At 38.2% G+C, this 23,414-nt stretch overlaps 1 protein-coding gene, 1 long non-coding RNA gene and 2 pseudogenes across 2 annotated transcripts; 3 read left to right on the forward strand and 1 right to left on the reverse strand.

Annotated features, from left to right (window-relative positions):
- The first annotated feature begins 14,153 nt into the window (after nt 1-14,153).
- On the forward strand, nt 14,154-17,200 carry LOC139197837 (two-component response regulator ARR2-like). The gene is made up of 7 exons (XM_070825826.1): nt 14,154-14,550; nt 14,656-14,732; nt 15,204-16,337; nt 16,423-16,653; nt 16,768-16,839; nt 16,944-17,045; nt 17,153-17,200. Exons 1-7 carry the CDS (start codon nt 14,154-14,156, stop codon nt 17,198-17,200), a joined length of 2,061 nt encoding a protein of 686 aa, XP_070681927.1.
- A 2,355-nt stretch (nt 17,201-19,555) lies between these two features.
- Nucleotides 19,556-20,590, forward strand: LOC139197892 (uncharacterized). The gene is made up of 2 exons (XR_011583268.1): nt 19,556-19,678; nt 19,824-20,590. It is a non-coding gene; the product is annotated as an uncharacterized lncRNA (long non-coding RNA).
- Nucleotides 20,591-20,768: 178 nt separating this feature from the next.
- LOC139197838 (protein DETOXIFICATION 49-like) lies at nt 20,769-21,577 on the forward strand (annotated as a pseudogene).
- Nucleotides 21,514-23,111, reverse strand: LOC103440109 (protein DETOXIFICATION 49-like; annotated as a pseudogene).
- Between the last annotated feature and the right edge of the window lie 303 nt (nt 23,112-23,414).

The raw sequence follows: 23,414 nt of genomic DNA on the forward strand, positions 1-23,414 counted from the left end.
GCGACCTCAAGGACAAGCCATTCAAGCTGCCACCACCTATGAGGAGGGACACATCTAGGATGGACCAGTCAAAGTACTGCGCATTCCCCAACCAACGACTACACCACGTGGAAAAGGTACCTTGAAAAGCATGTGAAGGAAGGCAAGTGCGACCAATATGTTGACAGGCCAGCTGCCCAGCCTAGGCGAGAAACAGACACCGATGTCCAACCCTCAGCCAAGACAATCTGAATCAACGAAATCTGTGCTGAATCCGAGCATCTGGGGGCTACCAATAGTTCCAAGAAGATAAAGATCCAGTATGCGATATCGGTCTTTCAGGTTCAAGCCATAGATGTTGTACTTGGACCAATCGTCAGTTTCACCAAGCAGGATATAGATGGAGTAAACTTTCCCCACGACGACGCCTTGGTGATTTTTGTTCAACTAGCCTACGCTATTGTTGACAGAATTATGATGGACAACGGCAGCTCAATCAATATCCTGCAACTGTCAATCATCTAGAAGATGAGCCTGGAAAGCACGATCCAACGCACAGCAGAGGTCTTAACTGGATTCAACAGACTCATCTCAACTGTCATTGGCACTATCACACTCGACGTAACCAGCCTATCGATTGTCTTAACGCAGACCTTCATGATCGTCAGCGACCCATCTTTCTATAATGGGATATTGTGCTAACCCTAGCTAGTGAATATTGGAGCTGTGACCTCGATCGAGTACCAAAAAATCTAATTTCGCAACCCGGGAGAAGCAGTCAGAAAGATCAAAGGTGACCAAACCATGTCTCGAAAATGTACTGCACAAGTTCTGAAGGAGTCGAAGAAAAAGTCTTTTACTCCAGCAGTAGCAATTGAAGTGCAGAAAGACGATTCAACCTCCACCAAATAAAAATCACAGTAAGCAGGTCAAGAAGATGGTGTCAAGGTCGATAATGCCCTGGCAAATGAATTAGGATGGAAACCCGAAGAATACGCCGAACACATTTTCCTAGCAGTGACACACCTTACCAGAAAAAACACTTTGATGGTATAAAAGTGGAGGATATTCATCACTTTTGCGATCGGAAGAAGACATCTCAAAATCTCTAAAAAGTACGAAGGAAAATATGTAGAAGGCAGCTAAAAAAAAAGAAAAAAAAACTGAGGATTATAGAGCCCAGCTCGCAACCCTCACTTTCTCTCTTACTCGCGGCCCTCACCGTTGAGCCCAACACGGGAGGAGGCACGTGCCTCCCTCCCCTCTTCCTCTCGCGTCAAGTAGCCCAGGCAAGCCTAGTGGCCTTACAGCCCAATTCAACAGAGAGAGGGCGAGTGCCCTGCACCTCTCTCATTCTCCTCAACCCCAGCAAGGCCCAAGGCTTCTCGGCCCGTTATATCCACAAGAAAGACCTGACCAAAGCATGTATCTTTCTCTCATTCACCTCGCGCCTGCACGAGCCTGTGCCCAGCAATCTCAAGGCCTGGCCCAAGCCAGCCTTTCTGCCCCCCAGCGCCCAGCCACCTCGACCCAAGCTGAGCAGTCCACGTAGCCCACACCAGCCGATCTTCGTGCTGCACCATCTTGCTGCCCACAGTGCACAGCAACCCCATGGCTTATTTGTCGTGTGTCACCCACGTCCTCGAACCCCGTCGAACCAATTTTTCAAGTCCCAAGACTACCAAAAAATTCAAGAAGAAGAAAATTCAAATTTTTCTTACCTTAGTGCAACCTAAAGAAGAAGAACAACAATAAGAGATGACCATTTGCAAAGGCAAAAGAAAAAGAAAGCTAAGGGAGGGGGAAGAAAAATTTCCTCTAGCTTCTCTTCCTTGTTGGAATGATGATTGTTCTCCAAATTTATTTAATCCCCTGCTTAAGGCAGAATTAAATAGGTATTTGGAGCAATTGGTTTCCTTTTCCTAGAAGAAGTCTATCTGCAAATCAAGAAAATAGATCAAATTCAAATTGGGAAACAATTTCACAAGCCTAAGCAGCTTGGGATTCCTACACCTAATATCTTTTTCCTGCATGCAGCTTAGTAGGTGTGGGAGCATTTGTAGAGCGTAAAATAATCCCAAAAATTCTAGAGGTAACACGTGGACTTTTGCTCAAGAAAGACAAGATTGCCCTCAATAAATGGCCAGGCCTCTTAGATGCTCCCATGCGCAACTCACACCCTTGAAGGTCCCAGCAGTTGAATACGACTGCCCACAGCTCATCTGCCCTTGGCAAAGAAAAGTCAAAGCATTAAAGATAATGATTAATTACCCAAATCCTATCTTTAATACATTCCTAATTGAAGATTGACTCCAATCAAGTAATCCCAATTTAAATAAATTAGGGATAATTACTGCATTATCTCAAGATATTATTTCTTATTTAATATCTTGAGAATATTTCTCCATAAAACACTTGGCCAATTTAAATAATTTATTGTATATTTTTAGGGAATTGTTATTAGCAATCCAAAAATCTCATTCTACACTCCAAATTTTCTATATTAGGAAAGAAAAATACACTTGTGAGGAGTGTACAATGAGATTTTTGGAGTACCAGTAACACTTCCCAATTTTTATTATATAAATCAGTTGGACTTAAAAAAGAAAATAAAACATTGTTCAAAATTAAAATTCTATAAATATAAAAAGTGAGGTCTTGATTTATCATTACACAATATAAATAAAATCTATAAATATAGATAGTGGGCGCTTTGTAGTGGGCGGTAAGTTCTAGTTTTACCATTAAAAATATACACTGTCAAATTAGTCTGGATTCTATCAATTTTTTTAGTATTTTATTTATTTTTTCACTCTGTCTCTGTGCCCTGGTCTTGATTTTATCACTCATTTAATATTTTATTCATATTTACTCTTTCTCTGGGCCATCTTTTCCTTTCTCATTAATACTCCCACATTTATTAGTCTCTCACTCTACCACTCTATCACTCTATCGTCTCTACCGCTTCACTTTCTTTTCTCAGAAAACCAGGTAACCAGGTCTTTTTCCACACCGCTGCACGTCGACAAAATTGCATCCACCATTCTCATCTCTTCATCACATCACCATTCTCTCTTTTTGCCACCTTCCCTCCTCTTCGATTGGCAGTGAACGAAGATGAGAGATGACGGCGCGCGATGATAACAGAGTCTACAAAAAAATACCGCCGCCTGCAAGGCCGTCTGGATCGCCGCCTAGATCGACTGGATTGTCGCCTAGAGAGCGCCTAAGCGGGCATCTAAATCCAACCCGATTTAATGGCCGATTTGGCAGAAATCGCGGCGACACTCCATCACCCAGCGCCTAGGCGGCCACCTAGGCCGATTTTTAGAACATTGGGTAAAACTCTAACACTATGGCTAGCCCTATCCCTATAAATACCCATTCTCCTAAGAGAAACTGACTTAAGCATCGGAGATCCATTGGCCTAACCCCCCCACCTAGTGGGCGTGTGGGGCTTAGGTCCTTGATCAAAGGTGCAGGTGCATTTTCGTCAAGAATGAAAACGGCGAAAATTTGCATCGACAATTGCCCTTAGGCCGTTAGGGCTCTTGGGGTTCTAAAAATTAAATTCTTTAATTAATTATTTTTAATTAATTTCAAATTTAATTAATTAATTATTTTTTATCAACAGACTCATCTTTTCGGATGAAGTCTGAAGTGATGAACGATCGTAGAGCAAAGCACCCCTCTGAGAAAGATGTTTCCCAACAGACGTACCATATTCTCATACCTGTTGCGAACAGGTATAAACCTTCTATATATACATCTATCTGCATGGCATTTAGAACACAGAAATATCAAATACTTCTTCTACAATCCCAAACCTTCTTACTGAGAGAACCACAAAGAAATTCACCAGAAGTTAGTTTTTCGGTGCTGGAATCCTAACTTAGATCGTTGAATCCTGGTGATGCAGATGTCCATAAAACTATAAGCACCGAGTAAGGGCGAAATTTCTGTTTCAATGACATTATGGTACGCAAGCCTCGATCTTCAGTTTTGTTTGTTTATATATTAATTCGTTGAGTTCATATTCTGTTAAGTTATCTATTCACATTTATTATTTATTACCATATATAAATTTGTCATTGATTGTTGATAATTATCTAACAATCTTGAAACAGAAATGGATCAACAATATGTGACTGTAAATGACATTGTGCCAAAATATTCTTAGAAGCCTGAGAAATTCAAAGGGGTGGATTTCAAGCGATGGCAAAAGAAGATGTTTTTCCTGACAACCATGAATCTTGCATATGTTGTCAAGGAAGAAGCTCTGAAGTCTAATAAGAATCCAATAACGAAAAAGATTGTCATGGCAATTGAAGCTTGGAATCATTTTGAGTTTTGTTGCAGGAATTATATTTTGAACAGCTTGGATGACAATCTCTACGACATTTATTCTCTGTGCAAGACTACAAATTAGTTGTGGGAATCCTTGAAGAAAAAGTATAAGATTGATGATGTCGATTAAAAGAAATTTGTTATCGGTAAGTTTCTCAAATATACTATGGTGAATTTGAAATCTGTTGTCCCTCAGTTCGAAGAAATCCAGAAATTGATCTATGAACTGCACTCCGAGGGATGTGAGATCAATGAGCATTTCCAAGTTGGGACGATAATCGAGAAATTGCCAACTTCCTAGAATGACTTCAAAATTTATCTTAAGCATAAGCGTCGTGAGATGATTATGGAGGATTTGATTCTGAGGCTATAGTAAGAGTGTTAAGGTATTTGAAAATTTTACTACGGATTACACTACACAATGTTTCCACCTGTTGTAAAAGGCTTCAGTGATGCTAATTGGATTTCTGATACTATAGAATCCAAGTCGACAAGTGGATATGTTTTTACTTTGGGAGGTGCAACAACATCTTGGAAATCCTTTAAACAAAAATGTATAGCTCGTTCCACCATGGAGTCAGAGTTTATAGCTTTAAACTTGGCTGGAGAAGAAGTCGAGTGGCTCAAACATTTTTTGGAGGATATTCCAGTGTGGCCAAAGCCTGTAACTGTTATATGTATACATTGAGACAATATGGCTGCACAATCAAGGGTCAAAAATCATGTATACAATGGATAGTCGTGACATATTAGGCGTCGGCATAATACTCTTAAGAATTTGCTCTCTAATGGAATAATATCCATTGATTATGTAAAGTCAAAGGAAAATATAGCTGATCCTTTGACAAAAGGCCTACCAAGAAAGCAAATATTATTTACATCGAGGGGAATGAGTCTCAAGCCAATTCAATGAATTGGACTGGGTGGAAACCTAACCTAGCTGATTGGAGATCCCATGGTCTAGGTTCAATAGGCAAACTGGTTGAGTTTTATTCAAAAGTTGAACACACAACTTACCCATTCTTATGATAAAATGTGTGTTGTCTGTTGTAGTTCGAGGGGTTATGTTTTATACGTTTAATGACATTAATATCTTGTTATCAAATATAGGAGTAAACGAGGCCGCATTTATGAGAATTAAAATGGCTAAATTCTCTAAAGCTCATAAGAAATACGGGATCTGTTTAGGGCCAAAATGAACAAAACCGTATGAATTGACGTGTGGCAGACATGATATGTGTGTAGCATATTGTCTCGGTTTACTACTACGGTGAACAGTTCAAGATCTTCCATATCCACTGCGTCACCAAGTAAACCCGATATGTTTTCACTATGATAAGTTCAAGTCCAAAAGACATTGTACCCGATGCATATCATGTCTATTCTCCCGTAATTTTAGGCAGCCTAATCATACATTTTCATTTACATTTGCATTCAAATGTGGGGTATTGTTGGAGTTTGAATGAAATTTCAACTCAAATGTGGGGTATTGTTTGAAATTTTAAGCACAAATTTCATTGTCCCACATTGGTCACTACCAAAAGGTTCCCTCACTTTAGATGGCTTTGTCCTTTATAGATAGTGATTGGAGTGATGTACCATGGAGAATGAAATTGGGCTCAACCTTGGGGTTGGGCTTTGGGGTTTACGAATTAATTGATAATTAATATATAATTAATTATCAAAAGATGGACCTTGAGCCTTTAGGGCTCTAAAAATTAAATTCTTTAATTAATTAATTATTTTTTATCAACAGACTCATCTTTTCAGATGAAGTCTGAAGTGATGAAAGAACGCAGAGCAAAGCACCCATTTGAGAAAAATGTCTCCCAACAGTCGCGCCCCATTCTCGTACTTGTTGCGAACAGGTATAAAACTTATATATATACATCTATCTGTATGACATTTAGAACACAGAAATATCAAATACTTCTTCTATAATCCCAAACCTTCTTACTGAGAGAACCACAAAGAAATTCGCCAGAAATTAAATTTTCAGTGCTGGAATCTGAACTTAGATCGTTGAATCCTGGTAAGGCAGACGTCCATAAAACTACAAACACTGAGTAAAAGCGAAATTTTTGTTTCAAGGACATTGCGGTACGCAAGCCTCGATCTTCAGTTTTGTCTGCTTAAATATTAATTCATTGAGTTCAAATTCTGTTAAGTTATCTGTTCGCATTTATTATTTATTAGTGTTGATGCACAAAACCGGAGGTCTTGGAACAATGTAAATCTGACCGTGAATCTGCAAGTAATGTAAATGACACAAGAGTTATCGTGGTTCACCCCAAGGTTTGGGCTACGTCCACAGTGATTGTATTATATTTCTCTGTTGAAGAGGGAGAGAGAGCTTAGAGCTTAGGGGATGTGAGGAGGCTTTGAGAGGGATGAGGAGAGACCTCCCCGTTTGTGAGGGTGAGGAGGTCCTTTTATAGAATAAGGGCTCCTCCCCTAATTACATATTTGCCCCTTCCTTTATTACATAATTACATTTAAGTCCCCCGAGTATTTATACGAGGTCTAAATACGAGGCCCTAAATATGGTATAAACAATTAGCATATATAAATTTGTCATTGATTGTTGATAATTATCCAACATGCTTCAATATGAGATTATGTGCTTGAGTTATGTAGTTTAGGGATTATTGCTACAGTTAAAACCCTTTTTTTTTATCAACTATTATACTTTAGTGTAATATCAATTGTTATTTTGTAGACTAATTGCAGTGATGTTCTTGAGTTATTCCTCGAGTTACATTTGCGTCCCTTAGTTTCAATATGAGATTATGTGCAATATAGTTCATAAATTATTGGTACAATTAACTATTATTTTTTCCTTCTCAGCTATTCCCAACCCACCCTTCCCAAAACAAAACCCTAGGTTTCTGCAATCTTAGGCATCAGCCCCTTGCTCCGGCTTAGGGTCAGTGGCAACCACTCCCCACCTTCCTTTCGGCCTCCCCCCCCCCCCCCCCGCGACCATCTGCCAACCCATTCACCTCTTTTATTCCCTTCAATCCCTCCCCATTCCCAACGCCACCCCCTTTTCTCGCGTTTCCCTTTTCTCTCCCCCACCTCCCTTACCCTCTCTTAGCTTCTATAGTGCCTCTCCTCCGTAGCTTTTTCCCACCATTTTGTGAGTAACTCGTCCTTGGCTGTGTGCTTCTACCTAGATCCGAGCCATCTTTGTTTCAAGGTTCCTCGATTTGGGGTTGGTTTGTGGTTTGGTAAGGTTTCATGGTTGCTGGTGGTTGGTTTCACTTCCATTAGCTTGTTTTTCATGGCAGTGAAGCTCATCTCGACTTATTTGGTGGCTGCGTATCCTTGCACGTTCAGATCTGGCGAACCTGCTGCCTAGGCGTTCAAATCTGATGGCGTCGCTGTCTAAGGTGTGGTTTTGGTTCGTGACCTGCTCGTTGAGATGAGCTGACCGATGGTCCTTTCTCGAAGTAGTGTTTGATTTTGTAATGTTTGATTCTGTTGCCTCGCCCTATGAATGTTGTGGTGGCGTGTTTGTGATGGTTGGATGTTGTCTTCACTTTATGCGTTGAGTTCGTGGTCTCGTCTTTCAACGATGACTTTATTTGGTGTCGCTCTATTGCAATGATTTTATGTGGCCTCACATTTATGCGATGACCTATGCAATCGCTAGTATAAGTCTGTTGCGGCTATCGTGTTTTTGTAACAGATTTGTATTGATGACGAAGTGTTTGTGGTAGCCGTATAGGGGTTTACTATTGTTTGTTTTACTACGCATATTTACTCTAGATCAATTTCTTGGTCACTGGAGCTTATGTACCCAATTGTCAACCTTTGTAATTGTTTTTGTAGTTCAATGAAATACACACTATCGTTTCTTGTAAAAAATAAATAAAAAAAAATTTAAAAAAACCTACTATTTTTTCATCTACATTCAATTATCCATATATCCATACTCCACCTCTTAACTTAAATTTTTGCAGAACTAATTTCAGGGCTGGGATTATGTATGCTGATGCCTCCAGGGATAGTGAGACAGGAGGCGAACAATTAAGGTCAAATGTGTTCTCTCTGAGTGGAACTGGATTTTTCGGGGCCATTGGACGAGCACAAACTTGGGTAAAAACCAATTTCTTGTTCATCAATTTATGGTTTTATGTGCAGATGAAACTACTGATATAATTTTATGTCTTAGGGGGTCAAACTGCTCTAGCGTTACGTCTACTTTTGGTGATTTTCTCATCAAAGATTTCATCCGACACCAATCGTCCTTTCGGTGATGAGGTAGTTGATTACAATTAAATTTAATTGATGGTAAAATGTACTGCTTGAAATGAAATCAGGTGTGTGACCATGTCCATGTGACCTTTAATGGTTTGCAGTTCCGAGCTGCTCGAAAAGCCTCTGAAGAAGTTGGTGGGGGATCGGCCAATTGAAATTACTGTATGAACAAATCTAAACCCTACTGCAATACAGGACTATATATAAAAGTATTTCTACTACGTTGTTAACTGCATTTTTTTAAGTACGGACATGTTATCGTTATTATCAATATTCTTTACACTGCATGCGTACTTACAGAGTCAAAATTACTGATATGTGATTAATATGATTTTCGATATGTGGTCGCTAAATTTGACTGCAAGTGATTAATCACACCGTAGAAAGATTCCTGATATAAAATTTTGGTAATTTATGTACTGTGTTTGCAGCTTGAAGGGGCTTGGAATTCTCTGAATTGGGATGAGAAACTGAGCTTACTGAGCTCAGTTGTTCGAGGGATAACATCACACTCTGATATGTCAGAAAAGAGTCTTAATGATGAATTAGAGATGGTAAAGTAAAGTTTGATTAACAGGATTAATATTACAACATAAAAGTTAACTATACAACTTTTCAATACTTATTAGATCATAGTTAACTTGATCAAACAAAACATATATTTGATTACATTGTAGGAATCAAGTACAAATGATAGCACATCTGACATCTCAGCTTTATGAGCAGCTAAGCTTTTCATATCCTTCGCTCTTACAACCTCTTATATACGAGCGAGACACCGTAGGTATCTTAATTCAACCAAGTTATGAACAGTCTATAATACAATGCAGAATGAAAATTACCAAGTGACTTGTTTTCGTGTTGTTGCGACTACGGGACAGAGGTTTAAGGCCGAAGGAGTAGAGGAAGACCTAGGAAAATTTTGGAAGAGACTCTAAGAAAAGACTAGTACTTGGATCTAACGGATGACATGACACAGAACCGAGCGCAATGACATTCTAGGATTCATATTGCCGATATCACTTAGTAGGAAAAGACTTTGTTGTTATTGTTGTATGCATGGTCTTAAAGAGGAGCAAAGCTGTTAATAAGTGTAAGAGAGTGGTTGGGGTTATTGGAAAGGGACGCATGAATGGTGTGATATATGCATTACTAGCTGACCTGGGAGACCTAATTAAGGTTTAGGGACCTTGTAGGGCAGAGGCCTACAAGTGCTACTGATGCTTCTTGTAATGGTTGGATTGTGAAGTTGGTCCAAGACTTGATTAGTCACTATTATTGCTACCCTCTTGTGCGCATTATATGAGCAGTTCATAAAAGAAGAAGAGGGGGGGGGGGGGGGGGGGGGGGTGGGGTGGTTAAAGAGTCCATTTTGATTTGAAATCCCAGTGTGCAAACGTGTCAAAATTTGATTGGTTTGTAAAAACAACGGAGGAATGAATCCTTACATATTAGGAATCAAGTATTTTCCATTTTCTTATAACCTTTTAAGAACTGATAAGAAAAGAGAACTGAAGATTGTTGTTGTAAAAGCATTTTTATTTTTGTATATTGCAATTCATAATCACCTCAAACAAATTAGAAATAGTAGGATTGATTTATTTACTGCTTGAAGATGAAGGTAAATATTATGTTGCATTTTGGAGGTGGCAGGGGACCTTAATACAACAAGGATATAAACAAAAACTGAATTAGAAAACCAAGTAATTTATTATAGGAAACTTGTTGCATTTCTATTAAACCTCCATGCTTAAGGCCTTCCTACTCTGGGGTGAAAGAGTGATTCGACTTGGCATATATGCATGGCTTCCCTCCTATGATGACTTCTAGAATTGACGTTATTGCTGATGCACTCTCTAATAAAAGTGGATCCCACATACAATTAATAGGAAGAATCACTTTTATTATAACATGTGTCAACAATGACGTCAATATTGTAAGCAAACCATGGGATTGGCCATTGGTATTGTCCAAAAAATGGTTGTATTGCATGGATATGATTGATTACGCGATAAGGAAGTCATTAAACGATATTATGAGTTCATGCCAATTTAGCCAATCATAATCTAAAGGTGGTGAAAGTTTAAGAATGCAATCAATGACCCTGGATTTCATTTCTTCTTTCCGTTGGATTTCAAACAAAGAAAAACGCTTCACCTGCGTTTGATATGCATGAACATCCTTGTATGACATAGCTGTCTATGTGTACATGAATAACCGATGCTAATATATTAATTTGAAGTAAAATAAAGAGGCGCAAGCGGGCCTTTACGACAGTGGTGTAAAGATGTTGAGCTCTTGCATAACGGCTTGAGTTCAAATCCTATTAGTAGCTAATCTAAAATTTAATTTAATAAAATTTATCGTTTGACAAAAAAAAAAAAGAGTCAATATTGTCATATTACTTGTTTAATAAAAAATGGACTGATACTAAGACAATGGTTTTCAAATACCACGAGCCATTTGCCTTATCCTGGTTTCATGTCTGAGATTTCGTATTAATATACATTTTAGCTTTAGTTTATGGTAAGTTATTGTGAACCAAAGCCAGCCCTAATAGACTACCAATTGGCAGAGGTACTCAGGTTCCCTCCAATTTGAAATCAAAATTTTTGAGACGTTGAGGCTGTAAAGTGTAACAAGATAATATCAAACAAGTTTTACCAGCTTTTACATTTAAAAGCCCGAAACCCTCAAAGAAGTGAAATTTGACCGCTTTTCTTGCTACGAATGCTTTTGCTATAACGGACCTCGCAATTTTTCACTTTTGCTCTATAATATTCTGAATTTTAACAACCAGAAAAACCATAATTTTGAATTTGATTTTCTTATTTTAGTTTTTCGGTTAATTTAAAGAAGTAAATATTATACCATATATAGTAGTTAATTTGTTCAGTTAGAAAAATGTGATAAAAATGTCACTTAGTACTACAGTCTAGTTGTATTCCTCTTCTTTTGTAAGTGAGAGGTCTTAAACCATTACGTCATTAACCGTTGGGTCGTTAGACCGTTAAAACCGTTAATTTCAATATATTCTATTATTTTGTTATGCAAATGATTGTCCGTGAGTCGTTATAGGCGGCTAAGCGGGAACGTTTAAGTCGTTAACCGTTAGGTCGTTAGAGACTGTTAAACCGTTAATTTCAAGATATTTTATTTTTTCTTTATACATACAATGGATAATAGATCACTTAGTTAAGCTACAACTAGTAGACGTTCAATACAAACTCCTAATATTTTACCATTCTTTTGCACGTTAATGTATTCATTCTTAAATTTTCGAATGAAGATTGTTTAACTTAATAACACTAGTAACACCTTGATTCAATATGTGAGAAGTAACTTGGCTGACTATAAAACGGATAATTCATACTTATATAAATTGAACTAACAAAAATGCTAATTAACTGTGTTGAAATTATCTTTTTTTGTTGAAGTGTACGAGTTATCGTAAATTCATTAACTAAACAACACTCTCTCAAAAACAAACCAAAATTTGAATTTTGGACTGCAAATAAAATGATAAGCATTCAGGTTGAAAAATTGGAATTATACTCCAAAATTGGAAAAAAAAATACATTTCCATGGCAGGCAATTAAATGAAAGATTGTGAAATCTTCTTCACAAAGAAGTATATGTAAGAACCTCCTATGTTTGGTAAAGTAAAATAAATATTTTATTTCATACTAGATTTTACCATTAATTAGTGTGAAATGTTAAAGTGGGCAATACATGTACATCTTTTGTAACTTACAATGTGAACTGCGTGCGTTTGTCTGGAAAATACATAGAGGTAATTCAGATAAAGATAAACATCTCTCTTTAAATTAAGCAGTTTTTTTACACTTGTTGCACCTTCATTTGTTGTCACGGCTGACTTAACCAGCCCTTGTATTATATAAACTGACCCTTATATAAACCCCTCACTGCTCAATAATGTGGTGCAAGATAGGCTTCATTCAAGCAATGGATGCTACAGATAGTGCTGAGTTTAGGCAATCTTCTTCCAATTCCAAAGTCTCTTTCGCAGATACGATCAACATCTTGGTTGTAGACGACGATGCCACCACTCTAACTATTGTTTCAGCAATGCTCAAAACATGGAACTATAAAGGTATATAGATTGAAGATTACAACTACATATACTAATTTTAAAATCAAATATGTAACCCAAAAACCAAAAAACAAAGTTTTGAATACGATTTCATGCGCCGTCCTTTTAGAACTTGTGTTTATGTTTAGGTGGCCACTATTATTTTGTCATGAATTGGCGCCCTTTGTACTGTACATAATTTATGTTTGAAAAGTTCGTCTAAGATTATTCTTTTTAAAAAGAATAAAAAAATGATTTAAATATTTCTTAGAATAATTGATTTTTTTTTTGTTTTGTCCTATCATTTGTAATTTGTTTAGTTTCATAAGTTACCTAGATCTTCAAGTGGTCAACTCTTTTTTCTAAGACTTTGCATGCCTTTTCTTATGTGTTATGTTTTCTGAGAAAAATTATGTTGAAAATATTTTTTGACCGAACCTTTTTTCTATAGACACTAGATCTAGCTAGATCTCATCTTAAACAATGTAAAATTGATCAGATTTTTTGCTGCATGTGCTCTTTAAAAAAAAAAAGAAAAAGATTTTGTATAATTTTCATTCAATGATCCAGGAGATTTTTTTTTTCTTCCGACTTTTCGCCGTCTTAATATTTTTGTAAGAATGGTTGATAGGAAAACTATATATATTTGTTTTTCAATTAGGGTTCTTATGTGTGTAACTTTTTAAGTTAGTAAAAAGGGTACTCGATTGTTTTTTTTTTTTTTTTTTAAAGAAATGGTACTCAATTGTTGGCTTCCTTGCAAATTGCAATAAGAGTATAATAAAGAATTATTTTGTTTTTTATAATAAGCAAAAAAAAAAAAAAAACCCTTAAGAGATCCATTCCTTAAGGTAGGAACTGGATCCTCTCCGAGGCAAACCCTCGGGATCCTGTTGAGCGACAAACAAGGGCTGTTGAATTTCGATCCAACAGCTACAATTATTATAATTTTAAGAGGGACTCCATGTTTATAGCGGTTAGATCGAAATCCAACGGTCTGTGTTTGTCGCTCAGTAGGAACCGAGGGTTTGCCTCGGAGAGGATCCAGGTCCCTTAAGGTAAATCGCATGCATGCTTGCTTATGAGGGTTCAAAAAACGATCCTTAGATCGCTTCACTGCTACGTTGAATAATTTTGCAAGATTTCATTGATTCATGTTGCTGTATACAGTCAACACTAATTTTTTTTTTTATTTCTTGCTACACTTTATTTAGTTGTCCCTGTTAAGAATCCTATAGATGCTTTGGCTACCCTTCGAGAGCAGAAAGGCGCATTTGATCTTGTTGTCACCGACCTCCATATGCCTGAGATGGATGGATTTGAATTGCAAAAGCATGTTCGTGACGAGTTTAAGCTACCAGTTATTAGTGAGTGTCATTCTTAAGTAAACAAATTAATCTCATAAATGTAGTTTCGTTTTTACTCAATACATGTCCAACTCATTTTGTTTAATTCATTTCTTAATGCAGTGATGTCCGCAGATGACAACGAGAGTGTGATACTAAAGAGTTTAGAGGGTGGAGTTGCTTACTATATAGTAAAGCCTGTGAGCAAAGATGACATTAAAAATGTGTGGCAGTATGCTGTGGCAGCTAAGAAAGGTAAATCTGTTGTCATAGGGGAAATAGAATGTGCTCCAAAAGAAGCACCTGGTGAGGTCGACGATGGAAGTAACTCTGAGATATCTTCGGATACTAATGAGGAACAACATAAAAAAAAGGCCGAGGCAAAGACGAAGAAGGCAAAAAAGAGAGGTAGGGAAGACGATAATGAAGAACGCATGGTTGCACCAAAGAAGCCAAAAGTGGTTTGGATAAACTCACTTCACTATCAGTTTCTGTTGGCCATTAGACACATCGGCTTTGACAGTACGTGACATTTTCAATCATCTCATATTTTCTTTCCTAATTTCTGAGTGTGTGTTAATATACATACCTTTGCGTTTACTGACTATTGTAATTGGGTTCATGCAGGGGCAGTGCCAAAGAATATTCTCGAGTTCATGAATGTGCCAGGCTTAACCAGGGCAAATGTAGCCAGTCATTTGCAGGTTATTTATTTGTTTGAATGTTATTGGAATATATATTTGATTTTTTTTTAAATCTATTTTTATGTGGTTTCCTTTTTTATTTATTTTACAAGAAGATATATATATATATATAGAGAGAGAGAGAGAGAGAGAGAGAGAGAGAGAGGTATTCGAATTTGAGTATAAAGGGGCGTGCACTACCATGACCACTTGGCCTAATAATTAACTCACTTATGTGTGGTTTCCGTTTCTATCAGTTGTAGAAAAACTAATGAAAGAAAGAAAACTTGTGTGTGCGTGAAGATGTTCAATTCTTGCGAAATAAATAAAACCTTCAATTCTTGCGAAATAAATAAAACAAGGTTTTACACTTGTTGCATGGTAACAAGTATTTTAATATTTATCACAAAACATTGTGCGTATATAAGCTAGAAAGATTATACCTTGATGGCCACATTGTTAATGATGGTATGTGCATCTGTGAATTTGCAGAAGTATCGCATCTTTCTGAAACGAGTTGCAGAGAAAGCTAGACTTTCCAAGTGCTTGTCTGAGAGGGTGTTCAGGTCAAGCTTTGCAGTTGGCCATCCAGGACCGGTCTTCAACAGTACGGAAGCAGGAGACCAATACTCGCAGTACCTGAAATTACAACAGCAAACGGGAGCATCTCCAATCAATGCCTCTGCATTTCAACCATCCTCAGCTGGGATTGATGAAAATACCATTAATCTCCTTGGCTTGATCCAATGCCCTAATTATCAGCGATCTTCAAGAAGCAGCAACACCATGAGATCCATGACTCAACTTATCAGTTCGGGGCAGTCTCGTCTGCTGAACCATATTACTCAAGCTAATCTTCTCCGCCACCAACCATGGCTTGGAAATGTGAATCATCAGCTGCTTTCTCAAGTAAGTCGCCGCCGAGGGGATTTTGGAATGCAACAACTGATGAACAATCTTGGATCAAGTGGAGGCATGTCTTCTAATGCTGCCAATATTACTGGACTTACCACCAATAATATTCTTGCGAGTAATTTGATCCAAATGTTCCCACAAGCAAGGCAGCAGGGAATTTTCACCAATAACAACCCATTCAGCTACAACTTTGGCACATCTGGAATTCAGAACAATTTTATTAATCAGCAGCTGATTGGTAACTTTTCTGGAACCCACCCTAATTGCAGATCTGAGATATTGGGAAAACTCAATAATCTCAATGGGACTGGTGGACTTTCATCAAATGGGTTTAACTTCAACAATGACACTATCAATGCCTTGACCAATGGGGTTCGAAACGTGAGTCTGAGTGGTACTACTGCACCAATGGCTACCTTAGGAGGTTCTTTGTCATCGTCGTCTTCTGCTGGGTTTGAGACTAGCACTACTACTTCTAGTGCAAATCAGTTTTCAAAAGTTTTCAATAAGAACAAAGAAGATCAGCAGCAAAATGTTTCTGTGTTGCCACCCCCAGCTGAGAATAACGATAATAATAGTACTACTGCTCCTATATTGGTCAACAAGAATAGTATGTCTCCTGAACAAGAACTGGACAAAACTCTTGATGATTTGATGATTAGTAATCTTTTCATGGACCAGCAGAACAACTATCAGCCTTCTTCTTCTCAGGCACATATAAAACCCTAAACCCTAAAGATCTTTCTTTTCTTTTCTACTGTTTTTCTCACCAAATTGTCTGCTTCAATGTGTGCAGCAACAAGGTGGAGATCAAGATCAACTTCCTCCCGACTTCTCTAGTTTCTTGTATCCAGATGAAGTGCCAGACGCTACTCCGAATCAAATGAACCCTACTGCTGCAGACCAAGGTCTGGACACTGCTGTAAACAAAGTTTCCGACCCTTCTGCAGACCAGGTTCCAAACTCTAACTCTTCTGGCACGTACAGTGTCAAAGAAAATGCACCTAATGAACAATCTTGGAGCCAGGTATGGGCCTACTTCATTTCATATTTTATCACATACTCACGTGTGCACGCTCACATTTACTTGATCATGGTACTAATTATATTGCTTACTCATTTCAACCCTTCTGTGGACCAGGTTCCAAACCCTAACTCTTCTGGCCCATACCATGTTCAAGAAAACACACCTAATGAACAATCTTGGAGCCAGGCATGCATACTCATTTCATACTTTAAGCACATACACAAACGCGTGCGCATGAAAACACAATGGATTTGATCATGATACTAAATACATATTGTGTCTGTGTGCAGCGGCAGGGAGGTGATCAACAAGTCCTCAACCCCGAATTCAGAGGCAACGTCTTTGACCCAGAGGACTATAACATGTTATTTGAGACACCACTCCCTTTTCCGGCAAGTCAAGAATTCAATTTATAGCTACCACTTATACGATTTGACATAGTATCTCTGATAAGTTTTGCTAATGAACATTTTGGTTATTTCACTTGTGTTCTTTGCAGGATTGTGACCATGATTTCCTGAATGCCCTACTGGGTGATGGTCTGTAAGCTGTATTAAAGGGAGTTAAAAGCGAGCAAAATTGATCCAAATCCAGTCCCGGAGAAATTTATTTACTTATTTTGATTGGATTGCTTGCTTCAATGTAATAGTTATAGTGTTTGCTAAATAAGTTGAACTTTGGCTATGTAATAATTATGTAGTTTGCTAGACAAGTGAACTTTGGCTATCTTGCAAAGTTGAACTTTGGCTATGTAGCTAAGTTGTATTTTGAAAATAAAATAAAGACCTAGTATGCTTTACTTTTTAAGACATTTGACATGTTTACTCTCATTCAAAGAAAAACTTCAAGGTGACCGGAATGTTTCCTTATTTTTCTATCAGTCTCGTAACAAGTGAAATAAAAATATATGATCTCTTTTGATAACCTCATATTTATATATATTTTACATCAAATTCACTTGTCTTTTCTTAGTTAGTTCCTTATATTTTTTAGCTATTTACTTTGTTTTTGTGTTTTGAGGGATTTGTCAAGCAAATAAAAGAAAAATAGCACAAGTGAGATTTTAAGTAACAAATTCATCAAAACTGCCTGTGCAGATCAGCTGACTTTGGAAGCAAGTTGCAAACAACTCATAATGAATTAGAGAATGAGCCTTATATGCTTGGAAAGCTACGGATGTCTATTTTCTGGAGCATTTTGCGGATTGTTATAATATCATTTGTCTAGAAGAAGTTATGGCCGTTTTAACACTGAAAGGTTCCCAGGAGGCTAAACAGTTTGTAACTGACAAGACTGCAATGAAAGCAATAAACCCAATAAATCTAACAGCCAAAACTGATGCAGCCAAGAATAAGTCAGCTGATACTTATTCAAATATAAGAGGAAATGGAAAAAAAAGATGAGAATTAAGTGGGAGTAATTGGCATAAAGGCTACCTAAAGAGTTACAATTGTTTTACCATTTTCTCTCACTTATTGTCATCACTAAATGGCTATTAGTGGGTGAGTTAAGGAGAAGAAAATGATGCAGCAAGAATTGGTTTAAAAGCAGCGTTGGGGAAGGAAGGAAAGGGAGGATGAGGCCTCGGTCGATTTCTTTCGGTTCTATCTTCTCAAATTCACGTCTATCTTTTGTTTTAACTTAAGGATTGTGTGTAACTAAATTTTTAGTAGTTAGGGGCTATTTTGAAGCCCTGAATATGATTGCAAGTTTGTTATGACATTTCATTTGAATTACTTTTATGAATGGATGAAAATTGGTTTACTACTTGTCTCATTGATGAATTCTTTATTTGTTTTCTATGGATGCGTACTTAGTAAGCATATCTAGGATTCTAACGCTATGAATATGTGTGTTCCTGCCTTGTCGAATGAGGACCTACATATGTTTTAGAGTAGTACTTGTTAATTGCGATTAACATGTGAACCAATTTATAGGATAAGTAAGACAACGCCAGTATTTACAATGCCTTGTGATGACTCAAACTCTTTTCGTTCTTAATGATTTCTACTTGTTAAATCTATGAACACGCCATTCTAGATTGCATGCTAGGGACTAAGTTAAGTTGAAACGTCATTCTCTTAACATACTACATAAGAAAGAGTAATAGGTTGAGTTCTAACATTGAGCCAACTTGAGCATCTTCATCCTGAAATAAAAGGAATTTGAATGAAACATAACATGCTTGCATGATTATTTGGTGGTGGATAGCAATTCCCCTAACTCATTTTTCTTAATTTGTGAACTATTTAAAATTTGTTCTTGTCCTGTTTTTGTTCGATTTAATTTAAATAGCAAATCAACTCTAAAAATCTCAAAACTTTGTGTGAGCGTAGCTTTGTGTGTCTAGTGTCTTCATATAAAAGTTCGTAGAATTTAGATAAGTGTAAGTTGGTCTAATAATTATTTTTCGGTGGCTGGCCAGTAGGGACAACAGCCCAGTTTATGTGACATTTTAAGTAGTTAGATAAAACAATCTTCTGCGGGAAAGACCCTTATTTTCATATGCTACTACAATTGACAAATCTTAGTGTTAATAAGGAAAATCAATAGGATATTTGTGTGCTTCTTTATGGTGTACTTTTAATTCTATCAATTTTGATTATACATTAGCCCGCCTCTTTCACAAACAATTCCACTTACGAGATTGAGAAGAATTGGGCTATATGGTGGCAAGGCTTATGGAGCAAACAAATTAAATTGAGTAAGGCCCATATTAGCCTAGTCTCATCAAACTTATGGTAAAAATTATGGTCTAAAAGTTGGACAAAATTTGGTCAACTCTTCCATGGTTGGCTACCTAATATGACAAATGGGGTTTAGAGCCAATCTAACTTTTCAAGTATTGGAAGAAAATGTTGTGATCAACAAAAATATCTTAAAGGAGAAACCAAAGGCTAATTAAAAGTCTAGGATTATCATCCTAATCAAATTTCCTCAATAATCCTCAATTTGCCAAAAAAAAAAAAGTAGCCGTTGGAAAAATCTTTCTGAAGCTACGCCAATTTCCCTCAATACAAATAGCGTGCGTATCTTTACCTTTTCAAAAGCTAACTCACAACAATCCTTTTTAAGATTTTCTTCCTCCGAAAAGATTGAAAAAAAATCTATTAGGGTGAGATTTTGATCCGTCTCTAAATTTTGAATCATGATTTCTGATCGTTGTGCAGCTTGCAAGTATCTGAGAAGAAGATGTCCTTCCGATTGCATCTTCTCTTCGTATTTTCCTCCAAATAATCCTCAAAGATTTGCTTCTGTTCATAGGATCTATGGTGCCAGCAATGTTTCCAAAATGCTCCAGGTACATAATCCTACTCTAGAAACATAATAAATGAGAATATTTCTCAAACTCGTAAGATTTCTTCTTTATTGTGTTATAATGGATTCAAGTGCGTGGCAACATAAATTGTCGCACTTGGATTTGTTTTTTAGAGAGTACGAATATTTTCCTCTTACGATTCATCAGCAACTACCAAACCATCTGAGAGCTGAAGCAGCAGATGCTTTGTGCTATGAAGCTGAATGTAGAATACAAGATTCAGTTTGCGGTTGTGTCAAGACTATTTTTCAACTGCATCAAGAAATTTACAACGCAGAATGCCAGTTAGCTAAAACACGAGCTGAGATCGCCCTCACCAATTCTCGCGGAGGAGGAGGACAAAAAAATCAAGTGAATCAAATGCAAGAAGTTCAGTCCAACTTATATTTCTTTCCGGACCAAACCCATGTTGAGGCAACCCAATTTGGTTCTTCCTCCAAAGCTCCTTGGTTTAGTTGATTCTTTACTGTTTGCAAAAGAATAAAAGGGTTAACAAAATATACATTCCAATGCAAATTAGCTACAATCTGCATTGTATCGTACTGGATGTTGTAAGATTAGTTCAGATTCATGAATAACCAAATACATTGCCTCTCCGCTGCAATGGCAATTCGACCACCATTGCCTCGTCTCCATCAAAGATTCGGAGGATCCCAAAACCCTAACTTCCCCATTGATCTCTAAGACCATAACATCCCAACCAAGAACGGAAATTACAGTTCAATTACAGTTCAATCCCCATAAAAAATCTCGTTCTTCTTTGGCTTTAAAAGAAGCCTATTGCCTAACGATACTTACCGGTTTGTTGCTCTACTCAAGGTCAATCATCTCCATGCTCTTCATTGGCCGCCTTGGCGAGCTCGCCTTAGCGGGCAAGTCCCCCGCCATAGGCTTCGCCAACATCATCGGTTACTCCATCCTCCTTGGCCTCGCCATGGGAATGGTACCCATCTGCGGCCAAGATTTTGGCGCCAAAAAACACACTATGCTCGGCCTCTCTTTGCAGAGGACGGTCCTCCTCCGACTATTTACATCCTCACCAATTTCTCTTCTCTGGCTGAACATGAAGAAAATCCTTCTCATCTGTGGCCAGGACGAAGCGATGGCTAAGCTCCCTCTGTTCTCTCCCTGATCTTCTCGCTCAATCTTTTCTCCACCCTCTGAGAATTTACCTCAGAAGTCAATCCATCACTCTGCCTCTCACCTTGTGTGCAGCTCTTGCGATCATATCCTCTACATTCCCATCAACTATTTTCTCGTTTCGTACTTCGATATGGGAATCAAAGGTGTTGCTCTTAGTGAGGTGTGGTCTAATTACAACCTCGTGGCTTCCCTGATCATAACATCATCGTCTCTGGGGTCCACAAAAAAACCTGGGGAGGGATTTCAGTGAAGTGTTTCTGAGAATTGTGGTAGCATGAGATCATGATCTTGCTTTGTGGATTGTTAATAAATCTGAGAGCTACCGTTGATTCAATGGGAGTTTTAATTCAAACCACCGCTTTAATCTACATATTTCATTCTTCCTTAAGCTTCAGTGTGTCCACGAGAGTCTGCAATGAAATCGGCGGGAACAACCCGAAAAGGGAGTGGTGTCTCAAATAACAGGTTTTAATCCTATGATTCAAAGATGTTGCCACTGAATTCGGGGTTGAGGGCTTGTTGATCACCTCCCTGCTGCTGCACAAAGCTACAATATAATTAGTATCATGATCGAATCCTTTGTGTGTTCATGCGCACGCATGTGTGTGCTTAAAATATGAAATGAGTATGCATGCCTGGCTCCAAGATTGTTCAAGAGGTGCGTTTTCTTCAACATGGTATGGGCCAGAAGAGTTAGAATTTGGAACCTGGTCCGCAGAAGGGTCGGAAACTTTGTTTACAGCAGTGTCCAGGCCTTGGTCCGCAGCAGTGGGGTTTATTTGATTCGGAGTTGCGTCCGGCACTTGAACTGGATAAACATAAACAATCTTCCTTGATTTCAGCTTTGCTTGGCTTGTCCTCCTCGACCCCGAATTCAGAGGCAACGTCTTTGAATCAGAGGACTAAAACCTGTTACTTGAGACACCACTCCCTTTTCGGGTTGCTGGCGCCGATGTCATTGCCGACTCCCGTGGAAACACTGAAGCTTAAGGAAGAAGGAAATATGCAGATTAAAGCGGCGGTTTGATTTAAAACTCCCATTGAAGCAACGGTGGCTCTCAGATTTATTAACAATCCACAAGGCAAGATCATGATCTCATACCACCACCATTCTAAACACACAGAAATGTAGCTGGGCACTACTAAATTTAGAAGCGTCCTCCTTTCTCTGAAACACTCCATTGACATCCCTCCCCAGGTTTTTCTGTAGACCCCAGAGAAGATGATGTATAAGATCAGGAAAGCTACGAGTTTGAAGTTAGATCAAACCCCACTAAAAACAACACCTTTGATTGCCAAATCAAGGTGCGAAACGAGAAAATTGTTTATGGGAATGTAGGGGATAGGCAGAGTGATGGATTGACTTCTGAGGTAAATTCTCAAAGGGTGGAGAAAAGATTGAGTGAGAAGATCAGGGAGAGAATACAACTGAGCTTCGGCAGCGATCGTTTCATACTGGCCGCAGATGAGGATGATTTTCTTCATGTTCAGCCAGAGAAGAGAAATGGGTAAGGATGTAAATAGTAAGAGGAGGACTGTCCTCTGCAAAGAGAGGCCGAGCAGAGTGTGTTTTCTGGCGCCAAAAGCTTGGCCGCAGATGAGTTGCATTCCCATGGCGAGGCCGGAGAGTATGGAGTAACCGGTTATGTTGGCGTAGCCAATGGCAAGGGACCTGCCCGCTAAGGCGAGCTCGCCATGGCGGCCGAGGAAGAGCATGAAGATGACTGACCTTGAGTAAAGCAACAGGCCCGGTAAGTATCATTGGGAAAGCTACGACAGCTATGGAATTGGCTTCTTTCAAAGCCAATGAAAAATGGGATTCTTTGTGGGGATTGAACTGTAACTTCGGTACTTGTTCTGGTTGGGATGTTATGGTTTTGGAGATCAATGGGGAAGTTAGGGTTTTGGGGTCCTCCGAGTCTTTGATGGAGATAAGGCGATGATGGTCTGAACTGCCATTGCAGCGGAGAGGACAAAATTTGATGTTGGATAGTAGTTAATGTAATGGATAGCTCCAAAGAAAACGTCATTGTTCATCCGCGTATGCAACACCAAACGGAGAAACTTACTTACCATATCCGAAATGGTAAAAACTCTGATGTTTTAACTTTGGTTTTTCCTCTTATGATTCGTCAGCAAACCATATGAGAGCTGACGCAACAGAGACTTTGTGGTATGAAGCTGAACGTAGTATATAAGATTACGTGCACGCTTGTGTTAAGATTAATTTCCAATTGCATCAAGAAATTCACAACGCAAACTGCCTATTAACTAAAACACGAGCTGAGGCCGCCTTCAT

The sequence above is a fragment of the Malus domestica genome, chromosome 07 (genome assembly GCF_042453785.1).
Source record: "Malus domestica chromosome 07, GDT2T_hap1".
Classification (NCBI taxonomy): domain Eukaryota; kingdom Viridiplantae; phylum Streptophyta; class Magnoliopsida; order Rosales; family Rosaceae; genus Malus; species Malus domestica.

Coding starts and splice junctions, on each gene's coding strand:
- LOC139197837 (XM_070825826.1), top strand. CDS start 14,154: ATGTCCGCAGATGACAACGAGAGTGTGATACTAAAGAGTTTAGAGGGT. Junction 16,840..16,943: donor ATGAACAATCTTGGAGCCAG/GCATGCATACTC, acceptor GTCTGTGTGCAG/CGGCAGGGAGGTGATCAACA. Junction 17,046..17,152: donor AGACACCACTCCCTTTTCCG/GCAAGTCAAGAA, acceptor TGTTCTTTGCAG/GATTGTGACCATGATTTCCT.